We start from the raw sequence: 18,006 nt of genomic DNA, 5'->3' as shown, positions 1-18,006 counted from the left end.
AGGGATCTATGCAATAAAAAGTAGTGAAACAAGAGATGAATGATGGTATTACAGCATAGCTCATGGGAAAGTCCCTACTTTGGCACATTAATTAGCTATTATTATTTTGTGTTCAATGCCAAAGTAGGGACTTCCCACTGAGCTATGCTGTAATACCATCATTCATCTCTTGTTTCACTACTTTTTATTGCATAGATCCCTACTTCATTTTTTAATTTTTTTAAATAGTATTAATATATCTCTCTCTCCCTGAAATAAAGTGTCCATCCCTACACTATAGACTACTAGTACAATATACAGGAGTGTACAACAATCTTAGCAGTGTTTGTAATGTGATGTTTAGTTTGGGAAAATAAGAAACGATATGAGAAAATTGTTTGTAAGTTAAAAGCTGGACTGCAACCATAAAATTTTTCAACAAATTCAAAATACTTTGGGCCAAAACTTCTCCATACAACAGTACCTAAGTAATGGTTGTATTAACAGTGTTTAGAGCACAACTAATAATAATAATAGTAGTCACCGTACAATTTCCTCTAGTGTTAGGAGGATTACATCACCTTAAACATGCAACATAAAGCTGGGCTCCTCACAAAGTGACCCGTCCTACCTTCAAGAGGTTTGACCTACCTTCAAGAGGTTTGACCTACCTTCAAGAGGTTTGACAATTTGAAGTTTTTCAGGAGCCATGAATGGAGCCTTGTACTTCTTAAACTCATCATGGTAACCAGACTAGTTCCCAGTTGTCTTCTTATGTGACATAATTGGTGATGATGCCCTCTTGGGTAGGAAATTGTTGTCAATAGCAACAGATGATTCCTTTACATCTCCATGTTTACTCTTAGGATCATGTGATCCCTGTCGGTCAACTAACAAGTTCAGACCTTGCTCGGCAGACTTGCTGGCTTCATCAAGTTTTTTCTTGTACCGATCTTGTAGTGTTGCTAACCTCTCTAGCTTCTTTGCTGTTGTCTTGGTTGCAGCTCTCACTGTCTCCATAACAACATTAGTCCTGGCCTGTGCAAAACTAAGAGGTGACTGAGGTCTCTCTTGGAACATGGTACATGCTGCCTCCATCTCACGACATACTGCTTCCTCTATCTCCTTAACTACACTCTCATGCTGTAGCATAACATAGTAAATTCTAGTATACCCCACAATGTACTACAACAATAGACTACATACCTCAGTGGGGTGGTCAGCTGGTGTCAGGTGAGGACTGGAGGTGCCACTAGCTTGTAGTGGAGCTAACTCTTCTTGTAACTCCTTCATCATTGAGGTGCTCTGTTCATACCGCTCTGTCAACACCATCACCTGATCAACAAAATGGTGTGATATCAAAACTCTCATAACAGGAATATCAAACAATATGGTAGTACTGTTTAGTAGGGTTTTCCCCTAAAACTAACAGATTATATGTTTCTGGTTCCCTTCCTGGTCATTTCTTTGCTGTATGAATTATGCAATTAATATCTGTTGAAAGGCTTTCATGTCTTGCATTGTCTTGCAAACATTTTTTCTATAAAGACACACTAACTTTATACATTAACTTTGTTTTTCATATTGCTATGCCAAATGCCGTACACCACATCAAAAAGTTGCAAAAAAACCAAAAAAAAAACCACCAAACACCCAAGCCCGGTTACCTGGTCAATTTTGGGGAATTGGTAGAACCAGAAACATATAATTAACTTTGCACAGCCTAACAATGAAATTATTATACAGTAGCAAAACACTTACAGGTGGCCGGATATAGAATTCAATAAATTGTCTGTCTGACCATAATTGCCAGCTGGAGGCTAAACAAAGCAAGCACACGGCCACCATTAGTCACCAGTGGCATTTGCCTTTTAAGGTCCCGACGAGTATGTGCCCTCTGTGCCTTGTCTGTCCTCCTACCTTCATCAGTGGTCTTCTTTGTGTAACGAAACCATAACAAGGTGTTAATTTTCCACATTAACACTTTCCTTGAACAGCATATTTAGACACCACTAAATATTTAAAGCACTTACACTCCCGTAAAAGGTACTGGATAAACAGTAGATACCTTTAACTTCACAATATGTTTGAGAACACTCCCATCAACTATCTTGGTTGACTAATAATATCAAGTGTGGAGACCACGTCTCCTAACAATCAAATACTCAAACACAATTACCACACCCTCTTATTGATCTAGCCCCTAGTAATACCTGTTTACTTTATAACTAAATAGAGCACAACTTCTAAGAGAAAAGGTCTATGCCACCATATAGGATCAGCTTTGTTTATCAGCTTGATAATATTACTTTATATCATTGCAATATCAGCTAAAAGTTCTATCAGTGCACCTCTACTTTTGAGTAAGGCAAATTTCTCTCAATTAACTACGACACGATCACTACCAAATACCCTCACCTCGTTGGATAATTGTGTTTGTATTGATTGTGATTCAGTGATTTGTTCCCGTAGTAACTCATTGTCCACTGTCAACTGATGATGAAATAATGTGATGTCTGTGAGTTCCTGTGACAACTTGCTGACTTGATCCTGTAATTAGTAACCAGTTATTAGTCACCCCATACCAGTTATTAGTCACCCACACCAGTTATTAGTCACCCCACACCAGTTATTAGTCACCCCACACCAGTTATCAGCAGTGGCGTATCTATACCCGGGCCTACCCAGGCCTGGGCCCTGGTTAATTTGACTTGTGCCCTGGTAAATGCTTTTCACCATCAGTGTTGAATAACCGAAAAACATTAATGATTGCAAAGAATACTTACGCAACGCTGATCCACGTCAAATCAAGCTTTTCTCTCCAGTGGAGAAACGGTGATCTTGAATTGGTTTCGATTGTGGTATTTCCAATGTAAGGCACTTAATAGAAAGAAGATCACATGACTACCAACTGCAGCATCGTGACTATGACTGAATGAATGTTTCATAGTGTGGTGAATAGCGTCCATTCAAGATTAAGTCTATTTCAAAATTCAGATGTGAACAGACACGAGCAAGTTTTGAGACATGCACCCCGTATGGCTGTGTGATTCCTTGATAGATGATGGCTAGCTACTGACTAGTCCAAAGGTATGGAGTACTTGTTTAGTCAATGTTTTCATTTATTCTATTTATAGGTTGACTACTTTAGTCGAGACTTTAGTCCACAGTTGTCACGTGATCGTATAAGCGCCTGGTGCTTTAAATCCAAGTCTCGAGTATTATACATTGCTGTATTGTATGTGTGAAGAAGACGATAGTAGTCAATGTTTGTGTCTAGTGATATTAGCTATTTTGCATGCAGTTAGTGAAGGTATAGCACATAGATAGTGACGTACAACACATTTTAGATGTTATATTGATGTCCATATGAAGTTGGGCATGTGTATGTGGCTGTGTGGCTTGCCCACCCAGTGTCCGGGTGAGGTAAGAAGTCTAGATACGCCACTGGTTATCAGTCACCCCATACCAGTTATTAGTCACACCATACCAGTTATTAGTCACACCATACCAGTTATTAGTCACCTCATACCAGTTATTAGTCACCCCATACCAATTATTAGTCATTTCATACCAGTTATTAGTCACCCCATACCAATTATTAGTCACCTCATACCAGTTATTAATCACCCCATACCAGTTATTAGTCACCCCATACCAATTATTAGTCACTTCATACCAGTTATTAGTCACCCCATACCAGTTATTAGTCACCCCATACCAATTATTAGTCACCCCATACCAGTTATTAGTCACCTCATAACAGTTATTAGTCACCTCATACCAGTTATTAGTCACCCCATACCAGTTATTAGTCACCCCATACCAGTTATTAGTCACCCCATACCAGTTATTAGTCACCCCATACCAGTTATTAGTCACCTCATAACAGTTATTAGTCACCTCATACCAGTTATTAGTCACCTCATACCAGTTATTAGTCACCCCATACCAGTTATTAGTCACCCCATACCAGTTATTAGTCACCCCATACCAGTTACTAGACACTACCCAGAGGTGGAAGCAGCTAAAATGCTGTTAAAATGTATCATCCAAAATCCTGATATTCTGGGATGAACTAAAGTATGTGATCGATGATATAATGAAGTGTGGTATTATTTTGTTGAAGATTAGAACTACATGTAACACTTTCACACCTCAGATCAAGATGCTGCCCGGGCTACATTTCGTATGTATCCCAGCTAGCCAGGCTACATATGAAATGTAGCCCGGCTACAACTGGGCAGTGATTATATAGATGTTGAGGCCGAAATCGATTGTTGGGATCAATTAATACTCACGTGATTAGGATGCACGACTTGGATTTTGCTATGAAGACCACTCAGGTGGAGAGCATTTTGTTATCCTCGCCATCCTACGAGTTGAAAAAAGTTGGCTAAGGCGAGAACTAGTGCTATAGCTTATTCACCAATCGTTTCCGCACGTTTTCAAATACAGGTATGCCCCCATCATGAAGCTACCACTCTGCACGGAGTAACTGCTCTACACGCAAGCTTACCTATCTAGGCATTTAGTGAACTTGGTAATTTTTCCATAAACAATTGAGAACGTACTAGCTGCTGACCCACAATCAAAAATTTTAGGTATGTATATATAATACATCCAGTGGCTGTAGTCGTATTGGCTTGGGTGATTGATCACCCTGTACAGGCTATCAGCCTGATAGTTACATATTAGCTGTAACACATGGCATTCGGGCTTTGCCTGATATGTATGCCCGACTGACCGAGGGCCACAGGGCAGTCGGGCATACATATCAGGAAAAGCCGTCATGCCCATGTTACAACTATTACATGTGAAGTAGTACTCCATCAATTTTGCTAAGTGGTTTAACAATAATCAGTACATTAGTGTTGTTCCAGTTCCAGCCCCTTTTATTCCAGTTCCAGTTCTAGAGCTAGAACTGGAACTGGAACAATAATTTTGCTTTCCTTAAAACTGGAATTGGAACTAGAACTATAAAGAAATTTATCAAGTACTGGAACTAATACTGGAACTGGAATTGGTCATAACCACACAGTATTTGCCAATGAGATTTCATGCTTTTTACAAGACCAGAATTTTATCTGTTGACATAAACACACAATGTAGTATATAACTTCATAAAAGCTGTATGTATAACAACCATGCATGTATGCATGTGTTAAAACACTGCTTGAAACAACTGATTAGCTATAATATTAGAAGAGAATGCCAAATGCAATGCTGGCTCAGTATATGTCTGGTTCAGTGTTTGATAATTAGCTACAGGTCTTTTAGTACCATCCTATATGGTGTTAGTGTTGTTTGTGTAGTAATGTTGATAACTACAGTATTAGCTACACACATGAAACAATTAAGCCTGACAAGACTAGCATATAACTTAATAGTGAGTGGCCATAATTCATTGTGGGCTTTTGGTAATACTTGAGTTAAAATAATAGAAATTGAATAATATCATGGTTCCTGAACTGGAACTAGAGCTGTAATTCTAAATGTTTTGGTACCTGAACTGGAACCAGAACTGTAATTCTAAAGATTATGTTTCCTAAACTGGAACTAGAGCTGTAATTCTAAAGGTTATGGTTCCAAAACTGGACCTAGAACTGTAATTCTAAAGGTTATGGTTCCTAAACTGGGACTAGAACTGTAATAACTAGCTGATACTGGAACAACACTACAGTACCAGGGGTGGATCCAGGGGGGGGAGGTCTTTGGGGGTCTCGAGACCCCCCCCTTCAGGTTGAACCTCGAACAGGAAATCTTAGACAGAAAGTGCACGGAGGAAAGCAACAGATTGTGAAAGATTGATACACTCTAATAGAGCAGTCCCAAACTATTCTGATTAACTATGATACAGCATCACATGATGATAGCTCACGTGATGATAGCTCATGTGATAAGGATTGTTTAAAGTTTAGCAAATGGCGGAAGACACACACTTACTGTGCGTAGAAGAGCTGGCAGCTGCAAGGGAGCAATGGCGTTTGTAGTCACTGATATTGTTGTAAAGGTACGTCAGATTTGTATATAAAGAGTGTTTTACTGCCGGTACTTTTCTTTTGTGGTAATACACCTGACTCCACCTTTGGTCAATATGGGCACGTGATATCACTCGGCTGTTCTTGAGACCTCACCCAGAAGACACAGAATGCCGGTCCCCGCACTCAACAGTATGAAATACAAAGTGACACGTGAGTTAGCTACTTCAGTAGTTCTTCAACTTGTTCAGGAAGACCAACTTCACTCACACTTGTACAAGGTTCACTTTTGGTGCCACTTCTGCGAGGGTGACGGCAAGCAAGAAGTGTGATCGAAAATCTATGGTGTGATGAACAAGTGCTCCATCATTCGTCATAACTACTGTGTGCCAGGAAGTTGTGTATGTAGTAAGCTACAAGTCTACAGTAGCATAGTATAGCAATAAGCTGCACAAATAGTAGTGTAGGTTTCCACACATCGTGCTAGTTTGCCTAAGGGCACATTTTATGTATGAATGCTACGTACAACCGTAGGCCGGATGTGCTGATTTGAATAATTATGTGAACTGTAGGGGGGTTACCCTCCACCCAGCTCAGAGATCCCCCCTCTTGAAAAATCCTGGAACCACCCTTGAGTGCATCACCATAATGACATGAACTACAATCTAAACGCCTAATTATCCTCAGTATCTGTGACCAAATCTGCGAAAACCTGACACAATCGTGCAAGCCTAACGTTGCAGTATTAAAGCATTGAATACAATGGGTGAAATATTTGCAATTAGAAAATTCTGTAACACTTTGTTCTTAAGTGAAGACAAGATCTAACAATAAAAACATGGATATCATCTACTCAAGCGGAGCTTGAAAATCTTGTTTCATTGCAAGGATATGCAAGTTAAGGATGTTTGGTTACGTCGAAGTGATAGTATGCAATTGATCCTTCTTCAATAATTCAAAAAATTTACACAGTAATTGATAGCCCTATTAATGGCAAACATGATGATGATGCAACTCTGCGTGTCATTCTGTTCATAAGTTACAACCACCTTAGTGAGTCCATACTTGTTGTACAAATCAATTTTTTGTTGTCGCTACTTTGTAGGGTTGTAACTCCCAAAGCTATTGACATATGAGGCTGAAACTTCCAAAGCGACCCTCGGCCAAGTATATTATAAATCTTTTATTAAACAGCAATTTGAAAAATACACAATTGTGTCAGATTTTTGCACATTTACTAGTTTGGATTGTGACTACTGAGAATCATGTGACTACTGAAGATCATGTGACAATTGAAGATCATGTGACTATTGAGGATCATGTGACTAATTGGGGATCATGTGGAGATCATGTGACTAATTGAGGAGCATGTGACTAATTGGGGATCGTGTGGGATCATGTGACTAATTGGGGATCATGTGACTATTGATTCCCAATTAGCCTTATCCACAATGACATATTGAGAATAAAAAAGTTTGGGGACTGTTATCAGGGGCGGATCTAGGATTTATGAAAGGGGGGGGGCTAACTCAAGGTACTAATCTCTTGGGTAGAGGTAGCAAAGCACACTTCCCAGCATGCGAAGCATGCTGGAACTAGGGGGGTCTGGGGGCATGCCCCCCAAGGAAAATTTTGAAAAATAGATGCTAAAACACTGCAATTTGGAGACATTTCCACATAAAATTCATAATATTTTCTGCCTGTAGATATTTTATATACTGCCTTTAAATTATAGGTATGGCTCTCTGAAGCATTTTGCTAATGGGAAAGTTTGGGTAGGTACAGACAACCAAGTACATGATGCACCCCTCTCACAATTGCACAACACTGAATAGGTGCATGTTAGAATTATAATGTTGAAAGTGGAAAATTTTGAAATTTGAACAATACAAGATTGAATCTGAGAGCATTTTCAATGGAAATTGTGAACCTGAATTAAGTATTGCCATACATATTAACTACACAAATAGATGAATGAAGCCCTTTAAACAGACCAACTCATTTCATTGCATGTATAGGTGCAGGCAGATTTGGAAAAATTCCATAACAGAACCAACTACATGTTTCCAGTGAATGTTCTATTAGAGTAGTTAGCTGACTGCTCTATTAGAGTATCTCAATCTTGTAAACCTCCAATGCTGATTCGGGTCCTTGTTGCATAAATTTTAGCATAAATCCACTGATAATACCTTGGAAAGATGTTTATAAGGTGGTTTTATGAGTATTTGTATTATTAGTGATCATATAATTATGCTAAGACAAAATTTCATTATAATACTCAGCATATTGATCAAGTAAGGCCTAAATATGAAGGGGGGCTTCAGCCCCCAAAGCCCCCCCCTGGATCCGCCCCTGGTTATATAAGTGCCTATGGAGAAAAATTTTTAATTGTTCATATTTCAGCCAGGAAAGAAGATATCGAGTTCTAAACAACAGGTACAGTCAAGTTTTATATAAGACTTTATGATAAACGAGTTTTGTCGTGTTTCAAATGTTTTTCTAAATAGCGTACATTTACAATAGCTTTTGTTACTTTATAACCATACCTGTCGGTTAATGGTCGATATCTCCATGCCTAGCTGAAATACAAGCAGTGTTGGGACAGTTACTTTTTAAATGTAACTCATTACATATTACATATTATTTACAACTGAACTATTTAGGTACAGTTACATATTACCCATATAATAAAGTAATATTACATATTAGACTCTATTTAGGCTGTTTTGGGTGGGTAATAAATCTCATATACTCCACCTTGTTTTCTAATATACTCCACGCCTTCAGACACAATATAACATATGCTCAAAATCTGGGTTTGTCCAATCGCTATGCGTTGTTCACGTGCAATGATTCAACAAGCGTGATTATTTTGTCACGTGATGACGCATAGTTGCCATAGCGCTAGTATTATCGCAAGAAAACCAGCCGCTTTTGCCGAGCCTACAGCAGAAACAGCCGTGGATGAGGTAAGTAATCTGAGTGTAATGTGAAATAGAGTCTAAAGCAGTTATACGGGCACAATGTGGGGTCTATGAAATTTATAAACCCTCAGGCCCTTAGTAGCGCCCTCGCTTCGCTTGTGCGCTACAGCCTGGGCCTTCGGGTTTATAAATTTCATAGACCCCACATTGTGCCCGTATAACTATTATTTATATTACTTTGTGTCCACAGTCTTAAGCTGTCACGTGTGAAACTACCACTTTATCACGTGACATGATTGCGTTGTTCAACAATGTGCAAATATTGGTTATAAGCAAGAAGCTGGTGAATAAACTTCATTCAGTAGGCTTCATTACTTCGTAGTGGCTAGATGTTACTCAGTGAATTACTAACGAGATTAGTAACTTTGTTACTTAAAGTAATAATATTACGTAATATTAGACTCGTTACAGTAACTTCATTACTTAGGTAACGCATTACATTTATAAGTAAAGTAACTTGAGTTATATTACCTGTTTTTACAGCATATTTCATTACACAATATTACTTTGTTACCACAAAAGTAATAATTATTATGTAACACATTACTTATGTGTTACCCCCAACACTGAATACGAGTGATCGAAAATATATCTCCATAGGTGCCTGTATAACAATCCCCAAACTATCGTGGCCATTTTTATTCTCGTGATGTCATAAAATGTCATTGTGGATAAGGGTCATAGTCACATGATCCAAACTAAATTGTACAATTAAGATAATATTTCTTAAAACACTTCCACTCTCTTCTAGAATAGACATCACTAAGCATACACTAGTCACTTACAGACAGTTTAAGGTTCTCTTCAATTTTAAAATCCAACTCTTCTCTAACACTCTTTATCCGATCATTGGACTCAGCTGGGTAAACACAACCACATCAAATGATATTGATACAAGATGATACACTGTGATAGTGTCTTCAGACAACAGTCAAGGAGAGCCAGTGAAGGTACTAGTGTGTACTGTGCTTGGTTTATTTACCTTGTGGGCGTGTTGATATAACTAAATTAATTATTATACAAACAATAAATTAAAGATTAAATTAGTCCATTAAATGAGACTCCACCCTAACCGTATCCATCAGAGGTGGAGCTCTGACAAAATAATGGAATGATGATCGAGCACTGCAAATGCAGGCAATGGCAGATCACATCAAAGAGAAAGACAGCACTAAAGCCAACCCAGGGTAACAGAGTAATTTTCCCCCCATTTGGTGGACAAAGGAGAAGCCAAATGTTTGTAGAAGATGATGGCTTCACAAGCCAGACCCCCAGTGGCTGAAAATAATAAGAGGAGAGAACGAAGCAAGTTCCACTTTACAAATGTGTTGGCCATAAGCATGTTAACTCTCCACAGGATAACTTGTAATGTAGCTGAACTCTGCACAGGGTGACCTGTGTGTAGTTCAACTCTCTACAGGGTGACTTGTTTGTAGTTGAACTCTCTACAGGGTGACTTGCCACATGGCTGAATGCTCTAATAGAGTAACATACTAATGCTGTTAAATGTTTTAATATGGTGACTGTACTATTTGAGCATCTCAATTGAGCCCTTGCTACATGTAGTTGGGTTTTACATGACAAGTCAGTGGATTATAATCTGATTCTTCTATACTATTGACAGACCTTTCTATGATGATTAATCCATTTACACAATGATTATCAGCTGATTACCTTAAGTTGTTTGTGTAGTTGGCATGGAAACTATTGTGTTTTATTATTCACAAAACTTGATTGTACAATCAGTACACACCTTTGGTTCCACTTTATATCTCCATGATCTCCATCTCATCAAAAGACACTCCTACAATGGTTACTATCTTCAAACCAATTTTCAACTTATTCCTTTAAGCAGTTTACCCTGTAGGCATGACAAATCAATCTTTCTTTACAAAAATTGGTCATAACTCCTAAAGCTTTCACCAGATTTGCACTAAACTCAATACTAGAATTTGCTTTAGGACCTCCTTATAAGGTGTGCTAAATTTCAGTGGATCAGATAACTCATTTGTGTTTATAGCAATTTTTGCAAAGTGTGCAAAACCACAACAAAAAAGAGAAAGAGACTTTTAAAAAAACTAAGAAAAATACACCAACACACTGGTCACTCGTATCTCAGAAATGGCTGAGGAACTTTTCTTCAAATTTGGTACCAGGTGAGCAACTCTACTACAAATTTCATTGTCATCAGATAAGAGATCACAGAGCTACATATGTATGAAAATTGTATTTTCTTTCTGTCAATATATCCATGGGGTGTGGCTTGGGCTACACAACACACTATGTCTTGACCTCCAACCTGTAATTTACTAAGCACTTATGATGATAATGGGTGTGGCTGGTTGATAATCATCACAATAGCTTAGTAACTGATACTTAAACAGAAAATGTTTGCTTAGATCCAACTATTAATGGAATATGCTTTCTACAAAAAACTGCTTAGAAAGCATGTTTAACTTTCTTGTTGACCTCAGCAAACTATCAAGTCTTTAACAGATTGGAAATCAGATTACAGATCAAGGAGCTAGTTTGTGATCAAGATTACAGATCAAGGAGAAATGTGTGATCGATACTCTAATAGAGTAGTCAAAATGTAATATGATGTCACACACATCACCTTGTTGCTATATCTTATAATAAGATGATATATACCATAAAAGGGATTTGTGAGGAGGAAATTTTGATTCACCCAAAATTTCGAGGTGGAAATGTTCACTTCTTCAGATCTTGTGTGTGTTTGTAATGCTCAAACAATGTCATTCTGATCAAGCTACAAATTTTAAGGGGCAAGGATAGCTGCCAATCCATGAAAATCGCAAAAATTTTCTTCTAAAAGAAAAGCCGCTATGCAACTACATACACACAACAACCATCACAGTGTTTGTATTGTTGATATTGTCTAACACATCACAACAGTTTTGAAACATCTCTTTACGCTATACACAACTGACCTAGTTGTCGTAAACACTCAGCCACTAATTCTCTTTCCTTCTGCTCCACAGAAGCAGTTTCCTCCCTCAGTCTAGCAGCCTCTTCCTTCAATTCCCTGTTGGAGTCTTGTAATCCTTGACACTCTTCTTGGAGTAGTTTAGCCCACTCCACTGATGATGACCTGTCAACCAAGGAGTGTACACAAAGTTATAACGACCTGAAATACTTCTAAAATGTTGCTACTAAGTTTTAATTGTTTTACTGGAATATTCTACTGACTGACTGACTGACTGACTGACTGACTGACTGATGCCTTCAGACAAGCATAACTCGATAACGACTAAGGCTACAAGCTTGATTTTTTCAGTGCTCGATGTCGCTTCAGCCCAACAGGTTCCTTTTGGCATAACACAGTACACGCTTTATTGACTTACCTGCGTCCTCCTTTGTGTCCCATTGATCTTTGCTGATAGCACAAGGTGTCAATTTGTGGTAGCATCATGTGATGGCTTCACTATGTTTGATGGGAACTATCCAAATATTCTGTTGTGACTGGATTGATTGCAGAGATCCTTCTCATGTTCTTCATTTGTAATGTAACAGACTGAACATAGCTGAAAACGAAAAGTATTGACCACTTCGATATTTCAGTAATTGATAGTTGGGGGGGGGAGCATTCAGACAAAGTAATAAGCCTGTCACCATTCTTTCTGTTCTAATGCAGTATGTCCACTAGTCATAATAATGTTACAAAATGTAAACAAAACAATTATTAAGAATTTAGACTGAAGTAGTGATGTCCACTAGTATATCTTCAGGTGTAGGCAACCTCCCTTGTTTCACTATTTTATACTTCTATGATCACTAATAGAACTTAATGATTTTGTACACTTGTACTCATAGGATAGTCTCACTTGAAGGGATAAGGGTCAGTAGATGATTAACAATTGTAGAAATGATTTCAGTACATGAGTAGTAACAAATGTTTGCTCAATTAAGAATTTGCAAAAATAATTTGAACTTCATATAATTTTTAATATACTAGTTTGGGTTTTGTTACAGCATACAGCTACACATGTGTGACTGTCATTAAATACAGCTAGATCAATAAAGGGGTGAGGTCATCATGTTCAAAATGAATAGATGGTTAAGAGGTGTGGTCTCCACACTTGGTCAACCAAGATTGTTATAGGGCGTGGTCTCCAACCTATCACTAAGTTACAAGTATCTACTGGGTAGTATAAACACTTCAAAATAATTTTGTGACATCTAAATATGTTACTCAAGGAAAGTGTTGATATGGAAAATTAATGCCTCAATATGGCAACAAGAAGACGACTGATTGAAGATAAAAGGAAAGACAAAGTGCAGACACATACTCGTCGGGACCCCAAAGGCACATGCCACTGGTGATTTTGTTATTTGTAAACTGTTGACTGTGCATTGCTTCGTTTGGCCTCCAGCCTTGTGACTGTGGTCAGGCAGGCAGACCAAATTTTGGGTTTCAGTGATCCTTTTTTTCCCTAAATTCTATATTCGGCTGACTGTAATTTGATAAAGGTGATTTTTGTTGTGTAAGACATCTCTAGGATGATTTTTAAAAGCGGAATTTTAGGTAGAACACGTCACTTTAGCCTACTTAAACAGTACTACCATTCTGTTTGATCATAAGCCCAAAAGCCAGCCATAAACCAATTTGAAACTTACAAGTAGAGTACAAAAAGAATTGTTGTGTACATCAAAACAGTCAATGGTGTAGCCTACAAGCTAAAGTGGAAAAGTTGTGAAATCAAAGATGCAGCCACAATGATGTAAATGTCAATATTTCTACTAATGACATGATAATTCTGTGTTAACTGACATTGACATCATTGCAGCTATTTCTTGATGATCATGTTTCATTTCTTGACCATAGTGCTTTTAACCCTCTCAGAGATTTTTACAGAAAACACATTCCTTGGATAACTCCATTTAACAAAAGTTGAGGCAAGCCATTCAATAGATACTTACACCATTTCACCATTGCTTGTAAACCACTTTACCAACAATAATAATAATGATTGAAAATGATTGTCAGAAATGTTTTAGAGGACACAACAGTTAGCACACTGTGTTACTGGGTAGCCTCTATATACTCTGTTGTGTTTACTTAACTCATAATCCCAGAAAACTGGATTTAAACTTAATAAATATGCACAAAGCACTGTAACTTTCGAAGCGTCCATCGTATGGCTATGCAATTTACATCATTCTACTTGTGATGTAACAAGGATTAAAATGATATCTAGAGTTTTACCCTAATGCTAAATGGTGAGGCCAACTACATAGCTGTGAAAATAACTTTTCAGTAGGAAACACGCAAACCCTTTACATACCTTTATAAAATGGCCGATAACTTGATGGTAGTAGCTCCTATCACCTTGTGTTCTATTCATTGTGAAATTTTCTATCAGGCCATATATGACTCACGTGAGTAAACCCTCAATCAAAATTAAACACGTGGCAAGAATTTTGAAACACAGAGATGCCACTTGTCACTGTTCACTGCTTCATAACAAGTAAGCCACTGTAGTTACAGTGTTCATTTAACCTTCTCCAAGTAGCCCAGTGAACACACTTTTAATCTATGTGTGTTTGTAGACTGTAAGAATTAAGTTACCCCACCTAGTATCGCCATGTGTGCCCATATTGTGTAAACACGCATTACCAAAAAGTTCTCTGCGGGTTTAACGGTTAACAAGTGTTGATAATTTATTGGTATCTACGTCAAATTACATTATAACATACACTCACTCATCTTCGAAGAACGGGTGATGATTCAGGTTTGGTGGGTTATCAGTAAGGTCAGCTTCGTTGGCATGACGAATGTAAAGTCGTAGTAGCTGCTCCTTCAGAGAGACATCGTGTCGTAACTGATCAACCTGTTGTTGTAGGGCTTCTCTGCTGTTCTGTGCCGTCCTGAGACAACTCTCCAGATCTTCATTACGCTTCAGTAGTGCCTGTAACATGAACACTGACAGCTAGGCAAGCCATTATACCATCAAGTAAACAAACAGGTTTAACAGCTATGCAAGTGACAAAAACAGGTTTATCAAGTGACAAAAACAGGTTTAACAGGTATGCTACTATACCATCAAGTGAACAAACAGGTTTAACAGCTATGCCACTACACCATCACAATCGACAAAAACAGGTTTAGGTATGCAACTATACAATCAATCGACAAAAACAGGTTAAACAGGTATGCTACTATACCACCAAGTGAACGAACAGGTATTGCTACTACATCATCAAGTGACAAAAACAGGTTAGGCACATATGCCACTACACTATTCACCAAGTGAACAAACGGGTTTAACAGGTATGCTACTACACCAAGTGAACAAACAGGTTTAACAGGTGTACACAAATGAGTTGGCAACAAAAAGTTTAGTATTAGAGTATTTCAATAGTGTACGTATGTATATTGGTATGGGAGATGTAATTGTGGGTTTAATATGTATTCCAATATTTTCACATCTCTGAACACTCATATCATTACCTGACACCATTGGGGGTCAGAGGGTCTAGACCACAAGGAGGTGACCAAGCTAAGGATGTGTGTGTGAGTTCTGCATCAGTGAAGTTGTATATTTCAAAGCTCGGGTGGATTTCAAATAAATGGAAATTAGTGCCACAAATTATGAAGTTACATACATGCTTGTAAATACCAACTTATCCCCACCCCAGTGTACTGAAGAGAATATTGGGGAAGTCGTGAGTGGAGTAAATGCTAATCAACCACCAGCTTGATTGTATTTATACAGAACAGCAGACAGCATCAATTTCTGTGAACCCTGAATTAGCTGTTTACTGGCTATTGACACAATATTTAACCAATAGAAACATTACTACTGAGTTTAAACTGGAATACATGAGTGAATCACCAAAACAGTGGATCACATGATGGCAGGTCACTTTTACTTGTGGTAGTTTATTTTTGGTGATAAATGGACATGAAAATATAAGGCTTCTTTGAAATATCCAAAAACAAAAACACTTTGAAAATTATCCACAGTCTCCCATATCTTGTAGAGCCTACACCAAAGAGATCTACTTTATTTTTTGTAGCTACCTATTGGAAGGTCAGGTCATACCAAAGGCACTTTTGGGGTTATACCTAACCAATACTGCCAGGATGTCGTGAAGGTATTGTGAGGTAGCTGGTTTTAGGGTGATATTTTTACAAAAGCTCAAGCCTTCTACAGTACTATCATACTGTGTGGATAGGAGGTGTCAATGTTGAAATAGTTTAATACATTTTGAGATCACATGATCAATGATGTCACGTGATCAATGATGTCACATGATCAACCTCCACTGATTCAACATCAACTACTGCGGTTCTAAGAGACCTTGCGTGACAAAACAAGCGAAAATCACGTGCACAAGATTTTGTTCAATCAAATCAATTCATTTTTGAAGTTCAAATTATAATTATCGCATACTAATCAACCATGATGACATTACACTAGCTCACCTGACCAATTTGAGCTGCCAGTTGTAAGTCTCTTTCCCTCTACAACAACACAAATGAATAATGTACCCCAACAATCATGTTGCCAACCTCATCTAGTAAGTTGTGTAGTGTAACATTATCAAGTTGTCTCAGCATGTCTCCTTGATCATCAGCCAGTCTTTGATCTGTTAACACATTACAAAGTGTCAATCAAACTTGAGGTAAACAGTTAGTGTGTGTTAATTACGGTGTTAACAATTTCTGTTGACTGATAAACATCACGTGATGAATTTGATGTGGTGTGTGGTTGACCAAAACTCATAATTTATGTGATGGCTTTGATGTAGTGTAGTGTGTGTGTGTGTGCGTGTGTGTGTGTGCGTGTGTTGTGTAGTGTGTGTTGTGTAGTGTTTGTGCATGCATGAGTGAGTGAGTGCATGCATATGTGCGTAGTACACAGCTGGTTGCACACACATTAGTGTACCATTCACCATACTAGAACAATAAAACAGTAAGAGCCATATCACTATACCACAATAATAGACATTTATGACTACTTAAGACCACATACTCAAATCACTCAGCAGTTGCTTAGCAACAGTGATATTCTTTTGAAGGATCTTGTGATCTCTAGCAGTTGGCAGCTGCTGATGGTGAGGGGAATACCCCAACTCTGCCTCTCCAGTAGAAGTGAACGATGTGTTCTCTGGTTTACACTCGGCACCAACTGCAGGTCCCAGAACCTCACGAGATAGAGAACTGGGAGTGTCACCTTCGGCAACTGATGACTGAGCCAGGTTGTCAGCTGTCCAATAGTGACATTAACTGGAGCTATAACCTGTATGAGGAATAAGATGTGTAGTATATGTGTATAGAGCGTGCGTAGTGTAGTGTGTGTGTGTGTGTGTGTGTGTGTGTGTGTGTGTGTGTGTGTGTGTGTGTGTGTGTGTGTGTGTGTGTGTGTGTGTGTGTGTGTGTGTAGAGTGTGTGTGTAGTGTGTGTGTATAATTTTCTAACAGTTCCCTTAGATGAGGGATGGGAAGTCAAAATACTATCTAGTATCACCAAGGTAACAACACTATAAAGTGTTCTTCTAGTACTTTCTGATAATCAAAAAAGTACTTGAAGTTATTAGTACAGCAATATTTGCCATTGTTGGGTTACATATTTTGTGATGAGAGTACACAAGTATACACTGCTTTCATCTCACCACAATTAGCTCATGAACAAGCACCTGAGCCCTCCTTACCTGATATTATTACTATATATGAAGACAAAGGCTATAGTCCAATACAATACTAAACTGAGCAGCAAAACACCATAATGGATAAATGGCACCCCACACTGAGTTCTGCAGAATCTTGATGATGATAACAAATACCACTTCAGCTCGAACACTCACTCTAATCTGGTCATGAAACAGCAAGCAAGTGATCATGTCAGTGAAAAGGTAGTATACGGAGGAACTAATTAACACTGTTGTAACATTAATAGTATTTTAGTAGTGATGAAATATAATATTACAGTTTATGGACTTTGTGACACTTTCAATGTGTCATGTGTTCTTACACCTTTGAAGAGAACAGTGTGTAACACGTCTGATTGTGTTGCAACTCCAGGCATGTGTAACACC

At 38.2% G+C, this 18,006-nt stretch overlaps 1 protein-coding gene and 1 pseudogene across 11 annotated transcripts in view; one reads left to right on the top strand and one right to left on the bottom strand.

Moving 5' to 3' along the window:
* Window positions 1-18,006, top strand: part of LOC136241726 (puromycin-sensitive aminopeptidase-like) — a 110,252-nt pseudogene that overhangs the window by 46,543 nt on the left and 45,703 nt on the right.
* The window catches only part of LOC136241731 (trafficking kinesin-binding protein 1-like), a 54,636-nt gene that overhangs the window by 14,816 nt on the left and 21,814 nt on the right, over window positions 1-18,006 (bottom strand). For all 11 annotated transcript variants that reach the window (XM_066033015.1, XM_066033011.1, XM_066033010.1 and 8 more), the window contains 9 exons: window positions 16,945-17,211; window positions 16,482-16,558; window positions 16,395-16,433; window positions 14,669-14,874; window positions 11,896-12,056; window positions 9,730-9,803; window positions 2,398-2,529; window positions 1,186-1,314; window positions 651-1,122 (listed from right to left, as the gene is read on the bottom strand). In XM_066033015.1, coding sequence (XP_065889087.1) covers window positions 733-1,122; window positions 1,186-1,314; window positions 2,398-2,529; window positions 9,730-9,803; window positions 11,896-12,056; window positions 14,669-14,874; window positions 16,395-16,433; window positions 16,482-16,529 — 1,179 coding nt within the window. In that variant the 5' untranslated portion in view covers window positions 16,530-16,558; window positions 16,945-17,211 and the 3' untranslated portion in view covers window positions 651-732. The remainder of the gene's footprint in view (window positions 1-650; window positions 1,123-1,185; window positions 1,315-2,397; window positions 2,530-9,729; window positions 9,804-11,895; window positions 12,057-14,668; window positions 14,875-16,394; window positions 16,434-16,481; window positions 16,559-16,944; window positions 17,212-18,006) is intronic.

The sequence above is a fragment of the Dysidea avara genome, chromosome 12 (assembly GCF_963678975.1).
Source record: "Dysidea avara chromosome 12, odDysAvar1.4, whole genome shotgun sequence".
NCBI lineage: Eukaryota > Metazoa > Porifera > Demospongiae > Dictyoceratida > Dysideidae > Dysidea > Dysidea avara.
This window is presented reverse-complemented; position numbering and strand designations above follow the sequence as displayed.